General features: G+C 34.9%; 1 protein-coding gene across 2 annotated transcripts in view; it reads right to left on the bottom strand.

The window, feature by feature from the left end:
* Positions 1-26,625, bottom strand: part of RAB28 (RAB28, member RAS oncogene family) — a 119,865-nt gene that overhangs the window by 86,943 nt on the left and 6,297 nt on the right. For both annotated transcript variants that reach the window (XM_008017886.3, XM_008017887.3), the window contains exons 3-4: positions 22,905-22,993; positions 5,912-6,041 (exon numbers count right to left, since the gene is read on the bottom strand). In XM_008017886.3, the coding sequence (XP_008016077.2) occupies positions 5,912-6,041; positions 22,905-22,993 (219 nt within the window). The remainder of the gene's footprint in view (positions 1-5,911; positions 6,042-22,904; positions 22,994-26,625) is intronic.

Genomic DNA, 26,625 nt, shown 5'->3' with positions numbered 1-26,625 from the left:
CTAGGCCAGCCCGGGGCAGTGCCTGCCAAGGGCTGTTTCTAAGGTCTAGCTCATGGCTACACAGCTTCTCAGCTGGCCTGGGTGTGTGTCTGCTGGAGGCAGCCCACAGGGCTATTTCTCAGGCCTGGAACAGGTGCACACAGCTGCTCGGCTGGCCTAGGGGCATTTCTGCCAGAGGTGGTCTGCAGGGTTGTTTCTCAGACCCAGAATATCAGTGGCTAGCCTGGGAGGGTATTTGGTAGGGGCAGCCTATGGGGCTGTTTCTTAGACCTAAGACAAGGATGCACAGCTGCTAGGTCAGCCTGGGGATATATTTGCTATGGGCAGCCTATGGGGCTGTTTCTCAGACAGGGGATGCAGACACACAAATGTTCGGTCAGCCTGGGACTGTGTCTGCCAGAAGTCACCCAATGGGCTGTTTCTCAGGCCCTGGGCACAGACACACAGCCACTCTACCAGCCTGAGGGTGTGTAAGCCCCTCAGTGGTTCAAGGATCTCTCCTGCTCAGGGGAGGGTACACAGCAGTTTGTCTGGCTCAAGGGCAGGTTTGCCCTGGGAGGACTGCTGGACTTTTCCTCTTGTTTGAGTGTGGGCAGTAGGGATTGGTTTCCCTGCTGCGCAGGACCAGAGTCACAGCCAATCATGGGCCCAGGCTCTGAGCAGCTGAAGCTGTGGTGTTCAGTCACCCATCTGGACTTGGTGGAATGAAGATGGAGTCCCAGTGCTGGAGAGGTCCAAAGGCTAATGATACCCAGAAAAGTGCACACTCCAGAGATGGCTCTGGTCTCAAGATGGCACCATGCTGCAGCAGCTTGACTCACAAGGGGTGGGTGGGGAGTGAGGAATACACACCTTGTACTCCTAATCTGGAGCAAGGCAGCTGTGTGAATTCCTAGGAGCTCTCCAAATTAGAGTCAGGGTTTGCAAGAACTGTGGGATTCTCCTGTAGTAACGAATGTAGATGTTTGTAGTGGAAACGGGGACTAGTAGGAATCTTCTGCTTACCTTTTCCCCACAAGGGGAAGTCTCTCCTGTTTGTGGACCAATCTGACCTGGAAAGGGGAGACGGAGCTGCAGAGGCTGGGTGTCTCCACACTGCCCTTCTGGGCTTCCATTCACCAAGTGCCAGGTTCTCTATTCAGTCATCTTGCTAAAGCTCTCTTGCTAAAGTCCATAAGCGTATTTATTAATCTCAACAACCAGATACAGCAAAACAAAGACATTTTATTTTTAATTTGAAGATGGCAGAGAATAAGATTAAGATCTAGTTGGCAGGTTCCCATCACTCCTTAAAGACTTTCTTTGTCTCAACCTTTCAGCAAATTAACAACGGCTAGCTTAATACACATAGCAGACTCTCAAAAATGTTCAATGAAAGAATGGCCCTACCCAACACATAATATAAGAACTATCAATCTCTTGTTGGGTGGGGTAGGGGAGAACAGAAATAAGATGGTAATAAGGAAATTCTCTAATAAACATTTTCTCCAGGAAAGTTTCACAGAACATGAATTTTAGCTCTACTAATTTGCAATTTGTGATAAATCAAGTTGAAGCTATCTATGCTCAGTACTTTTAAAAGGCCATTATGATTAATAAACTAATTCATAGTTACTGGGCACTTACTATGCAAAAGACCACAAGCACAGTGCTTTTCACACAATATCTCATTTAATCTTTAAATCAACTTTATCCAACATAAACTATTACCCTGATTTCCAGATGCGGGAAACTGAGGCATAAAGACGTAAAGTAACTTGTATGATGTCACACTGCTCTTCTGTGAAGAAAATGGGCTTGTAAGCAAAGTCTGTCTAAATCCAAAGCTCTATGACCTCAATATTTCATTTAATACTTAAACAGTAAAACAAAATAACACTAATTAGCATCTGATAGCCTTTAAAAACGGAACACAGAAAACTTCATTTTAATAAATGTTAATTTTTAAGAATTATATATTGACATAATGTACTAGTTGCCAATCGTTCTTTCACTTCATTAAAAGAAGCCTCTTCCTCTATTTGCCATTTCATTAACCTACTCTAGTTACTCTGGATATTTAACCATAAAATTTAACTTTTCATAAAAATGAGTCCATAATTCATCTTTGTATCAGAATATCCTCTATCCTCAGCCCAAATTTCTGAAGGTTTAATATATTTTAATAAAAAGTAAATAATCTTGTAACGTGTATGGAGATGTGTATTCACCCTCTCTTTTTCTCTCCCTCCTTCTACTAACTAAAAGCTGGCTACTGCTACCAGTATCTCCACAGCCTACACATTTCTTTTCAACATATGCATTCTATCTAAGTTGTAAAGAAAGGTACACAATGATAAATTTTAAAACCACATTTAGGAAGAAGATGACTATGTTTATGTAATAAGTATAATAATCCAGCTTCACATGTCTTCCCATCACATCTCTTGCTTTGCCTTTAACCAGTGTGAAAAATCTTTGTTAACTGTATTGCTTTCTAATATAATTATATCCCCCACAAAAGAAAATAAGTACATACTACTATACCATACCAACATAACATTAATTTGGAAATAGAAATCATAATATATTCAGGAGACTTAGGGTTAAAGCCCTAATAGGTTTAACTGCAGAAGGATCTTTCATTACATGATCACATGAAATTGGGTCAGTGACAGATTATGTAGTAAATAATATTCAGGAAAATAGTTATCTATAATCTCTTTATCTTACATATATAACATTCTGTGTGACTGCATATACTGATATATAATCTCATTCTGAAAGAGTATATTATAAATACATACAAAAAAGAGGTTATAGCTATGCCAAAAGTAAAAAAAAAAAGTCTTGTCTTTTATGCTATTAAATCTCCAACATAACATTGCATCAATTTCTTGCATAAATTCAAATAACTTGTACAAATATTTGTTTTTAAAACCTGGGCATGCCACCACCAGTCCAGTCCAATAGCCCATCTACTCTAACAGCCTGTCTTTGACAGTGACCAACAATGGATGCCTCACAGGACAGCATACGCATAACATAATGTATATAATTATGCATCACTACACCATTATCCCAAGTGGTAGTTAGATTATATCTTGAAAAAAATTAAAACAAATTATAACCCCTCTCCCACAGACACTCAATAATTTCTCATAAGGTAATGTGAAGTCTCCTTTATAAAGCACATACTTAACCATAATATAAGCCAACGCTTTGTATGACAACTAAAATGAGAAGCTGAACTCAGAAATAGAACTTAAGCTCATCAAAATATGATTTGCCAAAGGGGGATTTTCAATGAAATGAAAAGCATCTGATTCGCTCAATTAAAAAGAATTGTTTGCAAAACAGATGAGCAAAATTTAACTAAAGGTTTTAAAAAGCAAACTACAATTTCTACCCAAGCCATAACATTTCATGATATGTAACACTATTTTCCAGAGCATATGATAATGCCTGTATTTTTAACTCCTCAGAGAAATAACATTCACACCTGTGTCATCATGGTTTTAAATTAAGCTTGAACTTATTAAATGCTCATCCAGTGTGCAAAGCCACATAATGCAGAAATCTTGGTTTGGTCTTTCAGGAAGCACTGCTTCCTAAACAATTACAGAGAAAAAAAAATGTACTACATTTTTTAAGACCTTTGGAAAAGATAATTCTCTTGGTAATGTATGTAGGTATTGATTTAACAACCCTTGTAGTCAGGAAATAATACCTAACCTAAATTCTCCATGGTAAAATTTGAAGTAATTTTCTCTTTTTCTGACCTCAAATAAGTTGGGAAACATCGAGTCATACAATATTTCACATACATTCATGTGTTGCATAACAATGTTTCTATCAACAATGGGCCACATATATGATGGTGGTCCCATAAGATTATAATGGAGCTTTTATACCATATTTTTACTGTACCTTTTCTATGCTTACACACATAAATACTCACTATTGTGTTATAACTGCCTACAGTATGGTAACATGCTATACAAGTTTGTAGCCTAGGAGCAATAGGCTGTGCCATATAGCTTAAGTGTGTAGTTGGCCATACCATATAGGTTTGTGTAAATACACTCTATGTAATGGTAAATATTCAGTGTCAACTTGATTGGCGTGAAGGATGCAAAGTATTGTTCCTGGGTCTGTCACTAAGGGTGTTGCCAAAGGAGATTAACATTCGAATCAGTGGACTGGGAGAGGCAGACCCACCCTCAATCTAGGTGGGCACTCTCTAATCAACTGCCAGCATGGCTAGAACAAAGCAGATTTGCTGAGTCTTCCAGCCTCCATCTTTCTCCTGTGCTGGATGCTTCCTGCCCTTGAACATGAAACTCCAAGTTCTTTGGCTTTTGGACTTTTGGACTTACACTGGTGGTTTGCCAGAGGCTCTCAGCCTTCAGCCAGACTGAAGGCTGCACTGTTGGCTTCCCTACTTTTGAGGTTTTGGGACTCGGACGGATCCACTACTGCTTTCCTTGCACTTCAACTTGCAGATGGGCTATCGTGGGACTTTACCTTGTGATCATGTGAGTCAATTCTCCTTAATAAACTCCCTTTCATATATACATCTATCCTATTAGTTCCGTCCCTCTAGAGAACCCTAATATATACTCTATAATGTTCACACAATGAAACTGTCTAACAATACATTTCTTAGAACATATCCTGTTGTTAAACAACACATGACTATATTTGAAAATCTTTATTAATGTCTCTTTTTCTAAGTCACTGCACTGCAGAACTAGGAACCAAAAAACAGTCATGTATTGAGTTCAGTTTTATAATTTTTCTCTGCTATCTATCATAGCCCAAGAGACCGGTCTCAAAATTACTAGCAAACCCGTAGTTTTTACCAAGAACTTCTTCTCTCCCTAATACACTCTTTCTCAAAAAAAAAAAAAAAAAAACAAAATTATATTTCAGAACAAACCCGAAAATGTAGAAGAGGAAGTTTATAAGAGACAGGAGCAAGGAACAATGCATATAATATTCCAATGTAGACACTTCTTTCTTACCTAAAATAGGGGATCATTTAATGAAATGTATTGCTCAAAACCTCTGGGACAGAGCTGAAACTGCAATGCAATATCATAAAATCTGCAGCTGTGTTGCTGTTCTTAATAGTCCATGTTGCTTTCTTAGGCCACAGGAAGCCAAAACACACACTGTCAGACCTAAACTTACCTTCACAGGAATTGACCAAAGCAGTGGAGCAGTTATGATAGACCATGCAGCAAAACGGTTATTGAAAAGATTGTACACACTCTTAGGAATTTTCTACTCAAATAATTTGCTCACTCCAGAAAAGCTGTTTCCAAATATCAAATCTTTCTTTGTAGGAATTAAAACTACAGGATAGGCAAATGTCTCAATAAGTCCTCTGTTTGGGCTACCATAACAAATGACATAGACTATGGCCTAAACCACAAACATTATTTCTCAAACTTCTGGTAACTAAAGTCCAAGATCAAGGTACTGACAGATTCAGGATTCAGTGAGGGCATTCTTCCTGGTTCGCAGACAGTCAGCTTCTTGCCTGTCTTCACATGGCAGAAAGAATTATTATCTCTCTCGTGTCTCTTATGAAGGCATTAATCCCATTCTCTTTTTTAATTAAATAGAGACAAGGGTCTCACCATGTCGGCCAGGTTTGTCCCAAACTCTTGGCCTCAAGCAATCCCCCTGCCTTGGCCTCCCAAAGTGCTGGGACTACAAGCATTAGCCACTGCGCCCTGCCAGATGTCATTCTTAAGGGCTCCACTCTCATGACCTAATTATCTCCCAAAAACGCCACTTTTAGACACCATCATTTTGGGGATTAGGTCTTCGACATATATATTGGGGGTGAGGGGGGACACAAACATTCTGTCCACAACAGCAAGTAAACTGTACCATATATAAATAAGCAGTAATAACTTACTTTTATTGCCTACCAAGGCAACCAGTGGCTGAGTTTCTGACTCCTCGCTCACTTTCTTCACCACAGTATACCAATCTTCTAAATTCTCAAAGCTTTGATAATTTGTAATATCATATACCAAGAGGACTCCCTGTCACAAAAGAGTTACAAAATATCTGTAAAGTACTATTTGGTGAAAAAAATCTTAATGAATACTTGAGTAATGCTTCAGATACATCAAAATGGATGTAAAAATACAAATGTATATTATATATAAACTTATATAAAATGTGTTTTATATATAAACTTCCATTTAAATTGCTTACTAGCAGATTGATAATAGTGACTGTTTTCATTCAAGACAAATCCAGCAACTAAGATGCAATGCAAGCTAAAACATAATTTTATCAAAATTGTAAGCAGTCTTCCAATAAGATATCTGGAATATGCTTGGTAAGTTACAGTAAATATAAGAAAATCATACCAAAGAAGTAGAAAAGGCTACAACATCTACAATCCTACCTCTCACTTTCATGAGGTCAAACATTAAAACTTTTCAATAAATATTCATCTGCTGCTACTCTTTTTAAATATTTTCAAAAACAAAGATTCCATGATATCCCTTGATAGACAATTTAAGTGTTTAATACAATTTTCTTTAAATGAAATGTCGATTTCCTCTTTTAGTCCACTGTGCATTTGGAGAACCTGAGAGCATCTTTCTTAAACTAACCATTCATATACTTGAAGATAGTTAAGTAACTCCTTTACCATCTCCTTTCCAGAGTAAACAAACTCAGTTCCTTAAACTTGCCTCAAAGGGCCTATTTTTCTATCCCTTTAATCATAGCTGCTGATTCTTCCCAGGACACACTACATATAGTTTTTTGACATCCTCTTTAAAATGAGCAATGTAAAACTGGACATAATACTGTAATAAGAGTCTGAGCAATGCCAAATATAACAGAAGGATTGCTTCCTGCCTCTTATATATCATATTCCTTTTAATTTATCTCATTATTTTGTGTGGGAAGGAGAAGTATATATGCACACAAAAATAACAGTACCACATTCCTGATTCTCATCCAGTTTGTGGTCAAACACTTAATACAAAGCTCTACATACAGTATAAGCCTGAACCCTAATGGCATTTATGTCGACTTCTTAGGTTATAACAGTAGTAATCAACTATTTCTGTGCACCTACTGTATACCAGACACACGTCAAGGTCTTCTCATTAATACTCACACTAATCATGAAAGGCTGGTATTATGATTTCCATTTTAAATAATAAACAGAGGTTAAAATAACCAAGGTCATACTGATAGGTAAGTGATGGAGCCAGGATTTGAACCAAAGACTAAATAATTAAAAACATTTGTCTGTCAACTAAACTCCAAGTATTGTGCTGGATTCTACAGATGTAAGTTCCAAATCATAAGGAACTCACAGTCTGGCAGCAAAACTAAACACATAAATAAGTACAGAACACAGAAGTCATAACTAGTGAGACACTGGTAAATATTTATCAATTGGCTTGGGGTTCAGGGCCCAGCAGGGGTGAGTTACACCCTGCTTGCCAATTTTCATGTGTAATGTTTGCCAATTTTCATGGTGTAAATGCTAGCCTGTGGTCATTTTTAAGCTATCAATATGACACCCACTGAACAGAGTTGGGGAGGTCACCATTATAAAAATATTTCCACCATATAGATATAGCAGATGTAAACAACCTCGAGAACACAGATAACAGAAACACATAGCAAAATAATTAGTGATAGAGATTAGGCATATAAATATCTTTGTTTTAATACAATGTGTGACTTTATATGTAATTTTTCATTGTAAAAGTTTTTAATAACTGGCTCACAAAAACTGCTAAAAATTTAACAATTAACTCTCGGAAGCTAGAGCAAGCCAGCCCTAGCATATTTCTGTTACGACATTCCAGGATTATTATTCTCTTTTATTAAACCATATTGGCCCCCAAGTTACCTAGCTTCTCCATGTCTCAGGTTTCTTATCTCTAAAATTCGATATTTGAGTTAGATGGTCTCTAAGATCCCTTTCGCTTTAAATATTCTATAATATGCAAAATCACTCATCGGGTTCATTTTGGTCACTTGAACATCTATTTCTGTCTGTCTTCCAAGATGGTCTGAAATAATGCCCAACATAGAATTATCTAAAACAAACAGTATCTCACTTTTCTTATTAAGAATAAAGCCCCAGAACTAATATCTGAAGATTAATCTTCAATCTACTGGCTCCATGACATGGCTCCAACTGCCATGGGTGATATCATACATTATTTGTTGAAAAGAGCTCTACACTGGAACTCAGGTTGCTGTTGGATTCCAGTCCTGGTCCCATCTATTGATCTTGGGCAACACTTGTTACCTCACTTTTAAAACACCTGATATGCCTACATTACAAAGCGAAATGATAAAAGTACTTATTTTAAAATTAACATACCACATGCAATTGTAGATTTTTTTTTTGTTATCAACTAAGTGAAGAAGAATCACATTTTTATGGCAACTTTGAGGTAGGTTTTAAACTCACAAATAAAGCCTGGACCTCTGCCTCTTAAGACCTTTTGAACCCTTTTGATTAATATACGAAAACCTTTATCCAAACATGGGACAATACCTGAATATGGTAAAATATATGCAAATAAAATGGCCACCATCTACTGATATTCAGTACAGGATGAGAGCTATGGAACAAAAACATTAAAAACTGTTCTTCTAGACCACAAATTAGTAAATATGCCCCATGGGTCAAATCTGGCCCACACTGTGTATCTGTAGATAAACTTTTACTGAAATACAGTCACAATCATTTGTTTAAGTATTATCAGTGGCTGCTTTTGTGCTACAACTGCAGAGCTGAGTGGCTACAACAGAGACAACATGGCCTGCAAAGCATAAAATATTTACTATCTAGCTCTTTTCAGGAAAAATCTGCCAATCTCTGATCTAGACAAATGTGTCCCAACATTTTTCAGTTGGTGATTCCTAGAAATCTTTCAGGATTCACAAAAAATATAGAAGGATAAACTCCTGTTCACTCACCTAGCTATCTAGCAACACAAACATCTCCTTGTTCATATTCTCAGTACCATTTATAATGTAAAAACTATTATTTTTCCTTGTTCTTGCCATCATAACTAGTACCACTGTGGTGAAATTCTGAAATGAAAAAATGAGAAAACTAAAAATGTTAAAATATAAAAGGAATTATAGGACCTTCAATTTCAACTCTGACATGTAAAAAAAAAAACTTGGAAGTTATCACTCCTGTCCTTACAATAAGAAAAAGGCAGAACAAACAGAAAAAATCAGTGACTTTTCTTGGATTCATCAGAAAACTGATATTACAAGGCAAATCATCACCCTGAAATCTGGAAAGACAAACAAATCCAAAAAGTTACAGCCAAGATCTGCCTACCTGGAGTAGCAGCCTCTAGAAATAGTAGTGATAATTTTGACAAACTGCTGGAGGCTGACTGAGGTCTAGCTTAAGAGTGAGCAAATCCTAGAGGGCCCCTCAGTCTTAGGGGCTACCTCCACACTTGCATGGATATACGACCAGATTCCAGATATCCCACCAGATTATCAGTAAAAAAACAAGAAAGACCCTCTCAAGGCTCTGGCATGAAGAGAGGAAAAAAGTAACCATTGTGAAATATGCCCAGAGCATTATCCATAAAACAGGCAACCTCTCCGGAAGAAATGGCTTAATCAGAACATTGCATTCCATCTGGAAAGAGAAGTTCCCAACTCCAGCCTCCTATAGCCAGTCTGTCTCATCTAACTGGGAGGAGAAAGAAACACGAGTGAAGGTCACAGTACCGAAATACAAGCTCACTAAAGACTAAAAGTTTATCATAAGAATATAGCATGCTTCTCCTCCCCCATACTTTACCACAACACCACCAGGGCACCAACATCTGAAACAGCTGCAAGACAGATTTCACCTAAAGAGTTTCTGGAGATACCAAAAAAGACTGTGAGGCAAAAACAAGGATACTAGAGGAATCAATGCCTCTGGCACCCACAGCTAAAGTAAATATGAAATACAGCACAACGTAAAACCTCACACTAAGTCTATTTACCTGAATCTTATTACTCAGTATACCATGTCCAGCTTTCAATATAAAATTACAAGGAATTTCAAAAGGTAATTTGAAGAGAGAAACCAAGCATCAGAACCAAACTATGATATGAAACAGATTTTGTAATTACTAGACAGGCACTTTTAAGTAACTATGACTAATGTGTTGAGGGTTCTAAAGGAAAAAGAAAACATTATGCAAGCACAGATAGGGATAATAAAACAAGGGATAATAAAAACAAAATGCTAGATATCAAAAACACTGTAACAGAAATAAAGAATGCCATTGTTGGGTACATTGTTGGACACAGCATAGGAAAAAAAAATCAGTGAACTTAAAGACAGGATAATAGAAACTTCTACAATTGAAATGCAAAAAGAACAAAACAATGTATAAAACAGAACACCAAAGAACAGTGGGACAGTTCGAAGTGGTGCATCACACACACAGCTGAAGTATCAGAAGAAGAGAGAATCAAGCTCAGGGAGTATTTGAAGTAACAGTCACCAAGAAATTGCCAAAATTAATTCGACACCAAACCACATATTTAAGAATCTCAGAGAACACCAATTTGCATAAATACCAAAAACTCTATATCTAGGCATATATTCAAATTGCTCAAAAGAAAAAAAAACTGAGAAATCTTGAAAGAAGCTAGAAGAATAGGGAAAATATCCGTAAATGAAAAAGCAGAAAAATTACAGAGAACACCTCATCAGAAACCATGAGAATAAGAAGAGAACGAAGTGAAATCTGCAAATGTAAAAGAACAGAAATTATAACAAACTGTGTCTCAAACCACAGTGCAATCAAATTAGAACTTGGGATTAAGAAACTCACTCAAAACCGCTCAACTACATAGAAACTGAACAACCTGCTCCTGAATGACTATTGGGTATGTAATGAAATGAAGGCAGAAATAAAGACGTTCTTTGAAACCAATGAGAACAAAGACACAACATAACAGAATCTCTGGGACACATTTAAAGCAGTGTATAGAGGGAAATTTATAGCACTAAATGCCCACAAGAGAAAGCAGGAAAGATCTAAAACTGACACCCTAACATCACAATTAAAAGACCTAGAGAAGCAAGAGCAAACACATTCGAAAGCTAGCAGAAGCCAAGAAATAACTAAGATTAGAGCAGAACTAAAGGAGATAGAGACACAGAAAACCCTTCAAAACATCAGAGAATCCAGGAGCCATTTTTTTTAAAAGATCAACAAAATTGATAGACTGCTAGCAAGACTAATAAAGAAGACAGAAGAATCAAATAGATCCAATAAAAAATGATAAAGGAGTTATCACTACCGATCCCACAGAAATACAAACTACCATCAGAGAATACTATAAATGCCTCTATGCAAATAAACTAGAAAATCTACAAGAAATGGATAAATTCCAGGACACATACACCCTCCCAAGACTAAACCAGGAAGAAGCTGAATCCCTGAATAGACCAATAGCAGGCTCTGAAATTGAGGCAATAATAAATAGCCTACCAACCAAAAAATGTTCAGGACCAGATGGATTCACAGATGAATTCTACCAGAGGTACAAGGAGGAGCTGGTACCATTCCTTCTGAAACTACTCCAATTGATAAAAAAGAGGGAATCCTCCCTAACTCATTTTATGAGGCCAGCATCATCCTGATACCAAAGCTTCGCAGAGACACAACAAAAAAAGACAATTTTAGACCAATATCCCTGATGAACATCGATGCAAAAATCCTCAATAAAATACTGGTAAACCGAATTCAGCAGCACATCAAAAAGCTTATCGACCCATGATCAAGTGGGCTTCATTTCTGGGATGCAAGGCTGGTTCAACATACGCAAATCAATAAACGTAATCCAGCATATTAACAGAACCAAAGACAAAAACCACATGATTATCTCAATAGATGCAGAAAAGGCCTTTGACAAAATTCAACAGCCCTTCATGCTAAAAACTCACAATAAATCAGGTATTGATGGGACATATTTCAAAATAATAAGAGCTATTTTTGACAAACCCACAGCCAATATCATACTGAATGGGCAAAAACTGGAAGCATTCCCCTTGAAAACTGGCACAAGACAGGGATGTCCTCTCTCACCACTTCTATTCAACATAGTGTTGGAATTTCTGGCCAGGGAAATCAGACAGGAGAAAGAAATAAAGGGTATTCAATTAGGAGAAGAGGAAGTCAAATTGTCCCTGTTAGCAGATGACATGATTGTATATTTAGAAAACTCCATTGTCTCAGCCCAAAATCTCCTTAAGCTGATAAGCAACTTCAGCAAAGTCTCAGGGTACAAAGTCAATGTGCAAAAATCACAAGCATTCCCATACACTAACAACAGACAGAGAGCCAAATCATGAGTGAACTCCCATTCACAACTGCTTCAAAGAGAATAAAATACTCAGAAATACAACTTACAAAGGATGTGAAGGAACTCTTCAAGGAGAACTACAAACCACTGCTTAATGAAATAAAAGAGAACACAAACAAATGGAAGAACATTCCATGCTCATGGATAGGAAGAATCAATGTTGTGAAAATGGCCATACTGCCCAAGGTAATTTACAGATTCAATGAAATCCCCATCAAGCTACCAATGACTTTCTTCACAGAACTGGAAAACACTACTTTAAAGTTCATATGGAACCAAAAAAGTGCCTGCATTGCCAAGACAATCCCAAGTCAAAAGAACAAAGCTGGAGGCATCATGCTACCTAACTTCAAACTATACTACAAGGCTACAGTAACCAAAACAGCATGATACTGGCACCAAAGCAGAGTTATAGACCAATGGAACAGAACAGAGCCCTCAGAAATAATACCATGCATGTACCAACCATATGATCTTTGACATACCTGACAAAAACAAGAAATGGGGAAAGGATTCCCTATTTAATAAATGGTGCTGGGGAAACTGGCTAGCCATATGTAGAAAGTTGAAACTGGATCCCTTCCTTACACCTTATACAAAAATTAATTCAAGATGGATTAAAGACTTAAATATTAGACCTAAAACCACAAAAACCCTAGAAGAAGACCTAGGCAATACCATTCAGGACATAGGCATGGGCAAGGACTTCATGTCTAAAACGCCAAAAGCAATGGCAACAAAAGCCAGAATTGACAAATGGGATCTAATTAAACTGAAGAGCTTCTGCACAGCAAAAGAAACTACCATCAGAGTGAACAGGCAACCTACAGAATGGGAGAAGACTTTTGCAATCTATCCATCTGACAAAGGGCTAATATCCAGAATCTACAAAGAACTTAAATAAATCTACAAGAAAAAAAAATCAAACAACCCCATCAAAAAGTGGACAAAGGATATAAACAGACACTTCTCAAAAGAAAACATTTCTGCAGTCAACAGACACATGGAAAAATGCTCATCATCACTAGCCATCAGAGAAATGCAAATCAAAACCACAATGAGATACCATTTCACACCAGTTAGAATGGTGATCACTAAAGTCAGGAAACAACAGGTGCTGGAGAGGATGTGGAGAAACAGGAACACTTTTACACTGTTGGTGGACTGCAAACTAGTTCAACCACTGTGGAAGACAGTGTGGCGATTCCTCAAGGATCTAGAACTAGAAATACCATTTGACCCAGCCATTCCATTACTGGGTATATACCCAAAGTATTATAAATCATCCTGCTATAAAGACACATGCACACATATGTTTATTGCGGCACTATTCACAATAGCAAAGATTTGGGACCAACCCAAATGCCCATCAATTACAGACTGGATTAAGAAAATGTGGCACATATACACCATGGAATACTATGCAGCCATAAAATGGATAAGTTCATGTCCTTTGTAGGGACATGGATAAAGCTCGAAACCATCATTCTCAGCAAACTATCGCAAGGACAGAAAACCAAACACCGCATGTTCTCACTCATAAGTGGGAATTGAACAATGAGAATGCTTGGACACATGAAGAGGAACATCACACACCGGGGCCTGTTGTCAGGTGGGAGGAGTGGGGAGGGATAGCATCAGGAGACATACCTAATATAAATGACGAGTTAATGAGTGCAGCACACCAACATCACACATGTATACATATGTAACAAACCTGCACATTGTGCACATATACCCTAGAACTTAAAGCATAATAATTTTTAAAAAAATACTGGCAGAAAATTAAAATTAAAAAAAACAACTACCTAGAATTCTATACCCCTCAAAATTATCATAAGTAAAGGAGAAATAAAGTTCTTCTCAGAAAAACAAAAACAGACCATTCATTGTCAGCAAACCTGCTCTGAAGGAAACATTAAAAGAGGTCCTTCAGGGAGAGGGAAAATGATATGGGTCACAAACTAAACTCTACATAGGAAAAAATGAGTAGCATGGAAAAAACTCAAATAACCAAGGCAATCATGAGCACAAACACATAAGAAAAACAAAGCTGCAGGCATCACACTACTTGATTTGAAACTATATTACAAAGCTATAGTAATTATAGCAGCATGGTACCAGCAAAAAATAGACACACTGATCAACATAATTAGAGAGTCCAGAAATGAGCCATACATGTACAGTCAATTGATTTTCAACAACAGAGCTAGAAAAACACAATGGAAAAAGGACAGCCTCTTCAATAAATGGTTTTGGGAAAATTAGATATCCACATGCAGAACAATATCTCACAACATATACAAAAATCAACTCAAAATTGAGTAAAGATTTCAAAGTAAGACCAGAAACTACAAAATTACTACAAGAAAATTTAGGGTGAAAAACTACAAAATATTGGTCTGGGCAATAATTTTTTGAATTTCACTCCAAAACCACAGGCAACAAAAGCAATAGCCAATACGGGAAAACTAAAAAGCTTCTGTGCAGCAAAGGAGGAAAAAATTAACAGTGTGCAGAGACAACCTACAAATTAAAATATTTTCAAGTCATACATCCAAGAAGGGGTTAACATCCAAAATATACCAGGAACTCAAACAACTCCATAGCAAGAAAACAAAAAACTAAATTTAAAAATTGGCAAGAGACCTGTAAAGACATTACTCAGAAGACAAATGACTAACAGATATATTTTTTAAATGCTGAACATCACCAGAGAAATGCAAATTAAAAGCAAAAAAATTATCCTCTTATACCTGTCAGAATGGCTATTATCAAAAAGATGAAAGATAACAAGTATCAGCGAGGATATAGAGAAAAGGGACCTCTGTACACGCTCAGTGAAAATGTAAAGAAGAATAGCCATTATGGGAAACTGTGTGGAGGTTCCTCAAAAAAAACTAAGAATATGATCCAGCAATCCTACTTCTGTGTATTTACCTAAAGATTTGAAATCAGTTTGTCAAAGAGGTTTTTGCACTCCCATGTTTGTTGCAGCACTGTCGCAATAGCCAAGCTATGTAATCAACCTAAGTGTCCATCAACAAATGAATGTATAAAGAAAATGATGTATATATGCATAATGGAATACTATAAGCCTCAAAAAAAGAAAAGTCTCTCACTTGCAAGAGCATGGATGGAACTGGAAAACATTAAGCTAAGTGAAATGAGCCAGGCACAAAAAGACAAATGTTGCATGTTCTCACTTATGTGAAATCTGAAGTAATCAAACTCAGAAGTAGGGAGTAGACTGGTGGTTGCAGAGCTAGGGGTTGGGGGAAATGGGGAAATAGTCAAAGGGTACAAAATCTCAGGAGATATAAAGGTTTTTTTGAGAATTATTGCACAGTGTGGTTAAAACAGTTAATAATTACATATCATACATTTCAAAATTGCTAAAAGAGTAAATTTCAAATGTTCTCAACATAAAAAAGTTATAAGGACTTGAGATAATGAATATGCTAATTGGCTTGAATTAATTATTCCACATTGTATTCATAAATCATAACATCACTCTGTACTCCATAAATATAACCAATTATAAACTGCCACTTCACAATAAAAGTTAACATTTTTTAAACAAAATCATATAGAATGTAAAAAAAAGAGTGAGTGAATATCAGAAAAGGAAAAAATGAAGATAACATAGTATCAATTATTTTTCTTACTGTTAATTGGTATAAAATACAACTGTTTAAAGTAATAATAATGTACTGGATGATTACAGCATATAGATAAGTGAGATGAATGACAGCCATGCCATAAGGGACAAAAAGGATGAACTGAGAATATTCTGAGGGACCTGCACTACACATGAAGCACTAACCTTAGTTTAAAATATATATTGCAAACTCTAGAATGATCACTAAAAAAAATTTTGAAGTATGATTGATATGCTAAAACAGGAGAGAAAATACTCAAATAAAACCAGAGAAAGCAGAAAAAGAGGGGATAAACAAAGAAAATGTGCAAAGAATAGAAAACGAACACGACAGATGTTAACCCAGCTATCCCAATAACCACTTTGTATGTGAATTTAATACACAAGTTAAAAGACAGATTGCCAAAGGAGATGAGAAAAGAAGAGTCGACTATACATTGCCTACGGAAAATTGACCTTACATATAAAGACACAGACAGGTTAGCAGTAAAGGGATAGAAAAGCACCACGAAAACATCAATGAAAAGAAAGCTGGAGTAGCTATATAATTTGAGACAAAGCAGACTTCAGAATAAGGAAAATTATCAAGTTTAAAGACAAGACTGGCATAATGATAAGTCAGTCCTCCAAGAAGACATAACAATCCTCTCTATATATGCACCTAATAACAGGGCATCAAAATATATGAGGCCAAAACTGATAAAACTGCAAGGAGTTCCAAATCTGCAGATCCCCCTAGAGTTGAAGACTTTTTTCATTAAGCAAACAGAAAATCATTAAGGGTATAGTTGATCTGAACAACACTAACAATCAACTTCATCTAATTGACATTTATAGACTACTGTATTCATTAGAATATGCACTATTCCCTAGCTCTCATGGAACATTCACCAAGACAAACTACATTCTGGGCCATAAAATATACCTTAACATGTTTGTAAAAACAGAAATCACACAAACCATGTTCTCAAACTATAACCAGAAATCAGTAACAGTAAAATAGCTTTAAAAACTCAAAGTATGTGAAGATTAAACAATATATTCTAAATAACACAAGCATCAAAGAAGTCTCAAAAATAATTTTAAAATAGTTTGAAGCAAAAACAAAATATAGGCAACCTACCAAAACTTGTAGAATACAGAAAAAGCAGTGCTTAGGGAAAGTGCTTAGCATTGAATGCATATATTAGAAAAGCAGAAAAATCAATAATCTAAGCTTCCACTGTAGGAAACTAGAGGAAGAAGAGTAATTTCAGTCTAAAGCGAGCAGAAGAAAGTAATTAAAAATTAGGGAAGAAATAATTGAAATTAAAGAAGAAAACAACAGAGAAAAATCAACAAAGCCAAAAGCTGTGTTTTTAAGAAAAGATCAGTAAAACTGACAAACCCCTAGTCAGGCTAACCAAAAACAAAAGGAGGGAGAGAGAAGACACATATTAACAACATTAATTAATAAGGGTCTTCACTACCTATTCCACAGACATTAAAAAAATAATATAAACAACTTTGTGACCACGAATTTGACAATATAAATATAATGGACCAAATCTTTAAAAGACACACATTATCAAAACTATTGACTCTCAAGGCCTCTACTCACCAGCCTCAAAGCCAGACCTGTAAGTACTCACCTCTTCAGGAGCCTCAAATCCCTCAAATACCAGCACCCTCAAATCCCTAAGTCTCTGACCACATCAATCAATCCAGAACTCCTCTGATCCCTCCCAGAAAACTATTGGAATCTTCTCAGCCACAAGAAAGTACAACTCCCTCAAACATGGAATACATCTTGCAACCTACTTGGGAACTTCTGGATCTAATTTTCTTGGCAATCTTATGGTCATCTAAATCCATTGCCATGTCTCATGTCCCAGATAACTTTTGTTATCAACCACATATCTGACATTTATCTCTCTCCTATGTCTTCAACCCCATACCATCCTTTCCTTCCACTTCCCAATTTACCTTTCAGCTGCTGCTCTTCTTCCCAAATCTTCTACATGACCTTTGGAAATCAGATTTCAAGTTTAATAAATCCCTCTTTAACAACAGTTTCCTTCATTTTATGCCTTAACTGCCTTCTTCCAACTTCGATTCCAAGAAAATACTACCATCCATAGTATTTTGTAAACATCAAGATTTTTAGTAAATATTATATAATGTTAGTTTATACAGTAGTTTGTTTTCATCTATTTCACTCACCACCATATCTAATAAGCATGATGAGAGAGTAAATCAAATGGATACCATTTTCAAGGTAATAATTGGCAGCATTTTTTTTTTTTAAGAGATGGGGTCTCGCTCTGTTCCCCAGGTTGGAATGCAGTCATGGCTCATTGCAGCCTCGAACTCCTAGGCTCACATAATCCTCCCATCTCAGCCTCTCTAGTAGCTAGGACTACAGGCGTATACCACAGTGCCCAGCTAATTTTTTTAATTTTTTGTAGAGAAAGGGTCTCACTATGTTCTTAGGCTGGTCTCATGCTCCTGACTTCAAGCAATTATCCTGCCTTGGCCCTCTAAAGCACTGGGATTATGACCCACTGACCTGGCCTTGATAGAAGTTTTGAAAGAACAAACACTGATGCCTACCAAGTAACAGTCTTGTAAAGCATTGCATAGATATAGTTCTTCAGTGTAACACGTGCTAAACACAGTACACACACTGTTACTGTTTAACATTCTCAAAAAATGAAAGGTTCTCCCAGTCCCAAAATGCAGGTTGTTTTCTCCCTTATATGCAAGACAAATAATCTGCTTTAGTTTTTTAGTTATTTATAGAAATGAATTAAATCATACAGATTATATAATAGCCATTAACAACATATATCTTGCTTTATAAGTATAACCTGTAAGAAACACGCAAAGAAAGTGCACAAACATGTTATAAGTTGGCAAATATCCAACTAAAAAACTTACAGCAAAAGAGAGCAGAAGGTCTTGCAGAGTCCAGTTTTAAGCTGCACCCTCTCCCTAGCTGTCATGTAGGCACCAAATCCTTTTGTTGGTACTTAAAAAGCAGGCTCATCTGTGTGGGGCCACTGGTACATAATAGTGGTTATGTTCTACCTCACAAGTGACTACACTTCATTGAGTTTATGCTCAGTGGGTCAGTGTTTGCAAACCACTTAGATTCCAGGACAGAAAGAGCTACAAAAATGAAACATCCAGTCCTTCTCTGAGGTTTGTTATTAGCCTCTGTTAGCCACAGGTTACAGGGCACTAAACACTATGTACTGTGTGTTTGCTCTTAACCACTATGAAAAATCGCCTATAACATCTTTCTAAAGACTCCTAGAAATTTTTAAGTTAATTTAAAATCTGGGAATTTAACTGGGACATATTTCAATTCTTAGAACTAGTTCTTGTCAAAATACCTCACTAATTCTTTTTGGGGTGTCAATTCAATTTAGTTTTCACCAACACTTTCAACAGGCTACTGCTGACGTTTAAATGTTGCTGGGGGTAAGGGGAGTGAAGAGGGTAAAATAATCGGTTTTATTTGGGTCCAAGTTATCTCCCAGCCTACAAATAAGCTTCTATGCAGATGTTAAGAAATGCTTTAAAGAAACAGATTGATTAGTTTAATGACCCAGACATGTATAATTCTTTCTATATACAATACAGAAGTCAGAGAACCTAAAATAAACCCTAAATAACACATCAAACCGATATCCTGAAAAAGCTTGTCTCAACATTTCTGTGGAAGATTTCTGTCCTGTAGTATACCAAAATCTAAAGTACTCATGAGATAGGTAATATAAAGCATCTATAACTCCAGAAGCAATATAGATCTACTTTGAAGAATAATTATATTATTAGATAAAATTATTGAGTTTATTAAAATGCTATCAGAATGTTTTTGAAATCACTGGTTTTGAAAAGTAACATTTTCTCCAATTTATAGTAGTAAATAATGAGTTACAGCCTCTCTAGCCTGGATATAGAATTTAAAAATAGTTTAACAAAATAGACCACTGGTCAAGGACTTTATGTACTTAACACAGCATTTATTTGGAATCTCTGGAAAGCAGAAAAAAGTTATTATATTATCATCCTTTTTTTTTTTCTTTATAAACTGAGTCTCGCTCTTTCACCCAGGATGGAGTAGAATGGCATGATCATAGCTCACTCCAGTCCCCAAACTCCTGGGCTCACGTGATCCTCCCATATCAGTCTCTCAAGTAGCAAGGACTACAGGTGCCTGCCCCCATGCCCTATCACCTATTTTTAACAATTCATTTCATCATCTCAGAATTCCCAGTTTTGTCAGGCAATTTCATAGAAAGATTCATGAATTTCTCAGAAATACTGTACATTGTTGTTTAATAAAAACACAGTACATCAGTATAAGAGTCACAGCAATCGTAAAGTATAAATAAAACGCACTACCAAAAGAGAAAAAAGTCAGTATGTACCTTCAAGATAGAAACCTTATACAACAAGTTCTAAGAAATATAACATTCACTTTCTCCCAAGAAATAAAGTACCTTAAAAAATAATGAAGACATTTTACTAAACTTATGGACTTTCAAAAAAGATGGAAATTCTTGAAATGTCTACCAATGTTCTCATTAATGTCGGCTGATTGTAGGCAGCTTTGTAATAACATAAAATATATACTGTCAAAAATTGACTTAAGGAAATGGTCACAAAATACTGTGAGTACACTAAATGATACTGATTATATAATTTATTTTTTATTTATTTTGTTTTTTAAAGATGGAGTGTCACTTGTCACCCAGACTGAAGTGCAGTAGTGTGATCACAGCTTACTGCAACCTCAAAATCCTGGGCTCAAGTGATCCTCCCACCTGTGCCTCTCAATTAGCTGGGATTACAGGCATGAGCCACTGCGTAAAGCTGATTATACACTTTAGAATGGTTAACTTTATAACACACAAATTTTACATCAATATTAATTTTTATATAATAGTAATAAATTTTAAATAATTTAAATAAATTAGATAATAAATTTTTTAATGATTTGAAGAAAGAATTAATAGAATTCAACACATGGGCATAATATTCCCCTAATTTTTAAGGAAAAAAAATGTATTAATTGAATTATATATTATTATTTACCCTGAAATGCATAAAGTCCTCCTGTTCTCCACTAACTCTGGTTGCACCTATAAATCATAAGACTATTCCATTTGACACCAAGAGTCAAATTTCATTAGAAGTTAGATCGAATCTTCATTTTCTTAAAAATCCTATATGTGGCCTTATAGACAGATTTTATGGAACAAAGATAAGAGTGTTATTTTCCCATGTTATCAACCACATGAATGAAACAAGAACTGTGGCTTCCCACAAATCTCTGTCCAGCAAGTTTTATCTAGCTTAGTAACCACTTTAATCAGTTTAAAACAGAAAAATAAATAAATAAAAAAGCCATACACAAAATTCTGAGATGTACTTTTTAAGAGAAAAATGAACATGCATAAAATATCAAGTCACTTAACCACAGATGAAAATGCTATAAATGTGAACAGAAAAATTTTGCAGGAGACAAAGAACCATGTATAAAAGATAAGAGCTTTAAGAACCAAATCTCTATATCAGCAATGCAAAAAATCAAAACTCTAGGGCCTTTATATGTGATTCAGAACCATATTAGCCTCTATAACCATATTGTCCTTCTCTGAATATTTTATAAAATAAATCAGAATCTATTTTTCATCCACAATCAAGGCAATGGTAGTTGACATGAACCAAACTTTGTACAGCAGTGCTTAACCTACTATATTTCCACCCTATAGAATCATTTATTATGAGCAACATGGTTCCACATAACCAAGTTATATTTGTCCCACTTAAAATACCAAACTCTAATAAAGAACTAAAAATTTTTACTACTACCCCTATGTCTCCAGATGATGTAGAAGATACACACTAATTTAAAAAAGCAAAAATAAAGAAATAGCACATCAAGTATTACATACAGAGCTCAGTAAGCACAACGTACTTAATATTTGGCTATATACCATATTCTCTACTTCATCGGATGATTACTTTCAATAGTATTACTGCATTTCTAAAGTGTGTCATTTAATCAAAAGCAATCTGCCAAATATTAAAAAGACAATTCTTCAGTGAACATGCTCAGAGAGAAATGATTAACTTTTTAAAGTATATTACCACCCTGTATATTTTCTATTTGTATAATAACTTTATTTAAAATCTTATAAATTACATCAATATAAGCTCATGGAGAATATAAGCTCATGTGGCCAAATTTATGTAATTATTCAGGTCATTTTTCATTTTTCACTTTCATTTTTCTTGCTCTACATGGATTTTCTTCTGAAAATACAGCATTATCATAAATTATTGTATGTGTTTCACATATACACTGTCATATTTAGTTATCTGATAGAAAATATTGACATGTCTATTAAATCTGAAAAGCTATCAATATTCATTACACAAAAATATAGACATATAGATATGCTTTTAGTCCTTGTAACTTAAAATAAAGTTAAATTTTCATCCCTGTATTTTTCATTCAGTTTATTTGAAAGTAGTCACTATAACCAAACCAGCTAATAAATATCAAAATATCATTTATCACTGCATTTATCAAACTGCTAACAATAACACCTAGTAATATAAATACCATACGAAAGCTGTTAAAGAGTTTTCCTATTCCCTCACCCAAATCATTCCAAACATAATTTGGAGAGAATGAAACCAAAGAACTAGCACAAACATAAAATTATTCTCTCTACATATCAGATAAAAAGTTAGAAAGAAAGTATGTGTGTGTGTATGTGCATTTGGGTGTAGATTTGCATGTGTGCTTGTAAATGCTACACTTTCAATACTGGAATAATCTGAATTCATATCATACCTGTGCTCCATAGATATATTTATCCAACATTTTGCCTCCTATTGTCTGCCCTCCTATATCCCAAATTTGAAGAGTAACATTCAAGTTTCCTAGAATATAAAAATGAATATTAAAATATCAAAAAAATTAAGTAACAATACAACAACTGACACAGTATCACAGAATACTAAGTCACAATAAGAAACTGAGCCCAATTTGCCTTTATGTACAGGCTCACATGATATTTGGAATTGTGAAAACAATGTCAAAAGAAATCATAGTGGAGAATCTAGTTTTATCCTTTTACTCCATTTCCATGGAATCATATTTACAATCACTTTCAAAACAAAACAAAGTAAGCTTTAATTTATAAACTTAAGCCTCAGAAAAACGTTTTTCTTAGAGAATAGAATGAAACACATGTCCATGGAGCAAGAAATGTACTTTAAAAATAAAAACTGAAGCTTTAAATACTCAACCATCCAATCATATATATGAATTTTGCTGTAGGTTCTAAACTCTATGGGTTCTAAAACTCATGGAATAATAGCAAACTATAAAAATGCACCCATAATTTCAGTTCAAATTAATTAATCTTTTTATAATGTGATTGTCAGCTACTCTAGGATATGGCAAACATGGTCAAAAAATAACGTTTTCAAATTTAACCCATAAAATAGAAACACATTTGATAGCCCTATTCAGAACAAATGTAGGATACATACCATGTATATCACTAAATATTACAATATATTCAAACTTGTTCAAAGCATTTCCATTTAAACAAACTATGTATACTTCCAAGCCTTCACAAAATAGTGTAACTAATCATCTTCCCCTATGAGCATTATAAAAGCATTCTAAAAGGGAATCTTTAAAATCCTTTCATGCATTTTGTAAAATATTTGGTTGATACAAAAATTTATGAGATAAGCTGTTCTCTCTTCTCAATGCAACTGATGAGTATGCTTACAAAAGCCAAACTATGCTATTTAGTTGAACATTTTAAACTCTATCCCTCATAAGATTATGGAGTTTTCTCCAGAGTCTCAATTAGCACTTTCTGAATGATTTGCAAATCAAAAGAAAAGAAAATAAAAGGTTAGAAACTGAAAAATGATCTCATTTCAAAAAAAGATTATAAAGATAAAAATTTATACGCCAACATAAAACACTAAAATCAGAGACAGTTAGTCACACCATTTAACTATGCAACTGAGAAGAAAAAGACATTTGATTAACCAGCACAGTTTTCTAAATTTTGGTGAGTTTGTATTACAATCTTTCCATTATTTAAACATAGGTTGTTCCATCTGCCACCGTGCAGAGGATTTCCACGAGGAACTTTCATTAGCATTAATGAGCGCTAATGTTTTATCACCAACATTATTCCCACAGACACATACTTTCTACACTTACACTAATGACCAAAATGTTCTTAAAGCCCTATGAATACAAAAACCAAAACGTCACAGACTAAGATGTGTCCAAAAACTTATACAAATCGAATTTCTTAAAAATCTAAATTTTTTGAGATTCAAGGCTAAAATAATTCTTCTATAATGCTGTCTCAAATTAAGCAGATGAGAAAGGGCTAGCCATCACTAAGAAGTATATATAATAGTTTCAGAAACCCCTAAGCAGGCAGTAGGCTATTCATTTTACTTGCACAACTCTTTAGAGTTATTTGATTACTTCAAAAGACAGTGCTTAACAATACTAACTTTTACAGAGGAAGATTTTAGGCAATACTAAATAAGTACTAAAAGGTGTTTAATCCCATTTTTTCAGAGTCAATAGTCCTTATTGCTTAACCTCACAACAAAAAATATAAAGCTTTCTTCTTTAAGTTCTGATATTCAGATCCTATCTGAATGAGGTGTTGTGAACACTTTGACTACAATTTCAGGAACATGATGTTCATTACATGTTTTCAAATTCTGACTACAATCATATCAAGACCCTAAATCATCTATCTATCCAATTGTCTCCCATATTCATGTGCTGAGGATACTTTTTAAATGCATGCCTTTCCAAATAAACTCTGTTGTCAGTGTTTGCCTGTTTTTTTAAACATATAAATTATAGTGACTCAGAAATAAAAATAGCTATGAATTACTGATAGTCCACTAATATAGAATGCTAACAAAAAATTACTATCTTTACAGTTTCAACAAATGATATTAACTTCATATTACTTCTATATCTAGAAATATATTTTTAACTCCACATTTCAAGTTTAGGATTATTAACACATAAAACTAAAAATAAAATGTAGATTCCTTATTTGAGGAGCAAAATTGAATGAGGATATGATTCAAATCAATATTCATTTTTGTTTTTGCAGTCATAAACATATGAATTCTAGTATATTTTCAAGATGACACACCTATAAAGCTATATAAGAATATTCAAATAATATTATAATTTTGTTTAAATCAAGAATCTATCTAATACAAATTTCTAACCGATACAGAACATTAAGGAAATTGTCAGAAATCTAATCCCAAACCCAGAATGCTACAAAATTCCTGCTCCTCTGTAAGAAATGACATGTAACTAGAAGAAAAAATAAAATAAATGAGGTGACAAAACACAGGTAAGTTGCTTTTGGTATGAATTAAAGCCACCAAGAGGATTCAACAGTGACCTTGTAAAAGTACACTTGGTGCCTTGGTTAACCTTACTTAAAGTGCTGCATAGTCAAGATGGAACTAAAAACACAAGTCTGCCCACTTCTTGTACTAAAGACTTAGAAATCTTTTTCACAGTAGAACGCTGTTTACTGGACTGTACCCACAAGCTTCCTGAAAGTATTTTGACTAAGACTCTTAAGAAGCTCTATCAGCAGAATCTCTGACTAACAGATACACTATTTTAAGCAGTAAAATCTGCACAGTGGTTGCATCCAGACTATACAGCATACCGGATCATGAAATATACTAAAATGGATGAGTATTTGCAAAGTAATGATCTTGAAAACTTGCATGAAGAGAATGTAAATAGATGGACAGGAGGTTTACACCCCTAACAATCTAACTGGTCAGAGGACTTACTAGACTACTAACAAATATTAGATTCACTGACTATGCTATAAATTCAATAAAGCTACCTGTAATGTTTTATTCAGCTAATGATATATTAATGATCCTACATTTGACAGTTATAATGAATTTAAAGTATATAAAGAATAATTATAAACCTTGTAATTTATTCACCTCATTTCTTAATATACTTATTAATTATATAAAAACAAAATACATTAAAATATTTTTTTCTTACTGAAATTTCTACCATAAATTTGAGTCTGTTAAGTAGCATAAAACCAACTGCCTTAAAAAAAAAATAGAACTTTTTTTCTGGAACTTTACCATCAAAATAAAAACTTAATTAGGAAAATTAAAATACACATTCATTAAGAGTATACATGCCCTAATGTCATTTTTTAACCTAAGTACTGTGTAAGTCTAAAATATTATACTATTAATCTAGATTTCAAGAATATGAAATATTTTTTACAAAGTAATCAAAATTTTTAAATTGGTAGTGCTGTGCTACAGGTCAGAAATCATCACATATATCGCCTGTATGAAATGTCTAAAAACCAGTCTTTGTTTTAATATTTGAGTAGATACTTGTTTCTTTATTTAAGCTTTTCAACTAAAAAATGAGAAATATTAAAAGTAATGAGACAAAAAGTTGGTGTGGTGGTTTTTCAAATTAAGCATCAAAACAAAATAAC

The sequence above is a fragment of the Chlorocebus sabaeus genome, chromosome 27, assembly GCF_047675955.1.
Source record: "Chlorocebus sabaeus isolate Y175 chromosome 27, mChlSab1.0.hap1, whole genome shotgun sequence".
In the NCBI taxonomy this organism is placed as follows: domain Eukaryota; kingdom Metazoa; phylum Chordata; class Mammalia; order Primates; family Cercopithecidae; genus Chlorocebus; species Chlorocebus sabaeus.
This window is presented reverse-complemented; position numbering and strand designations above follow the sequence as displayed.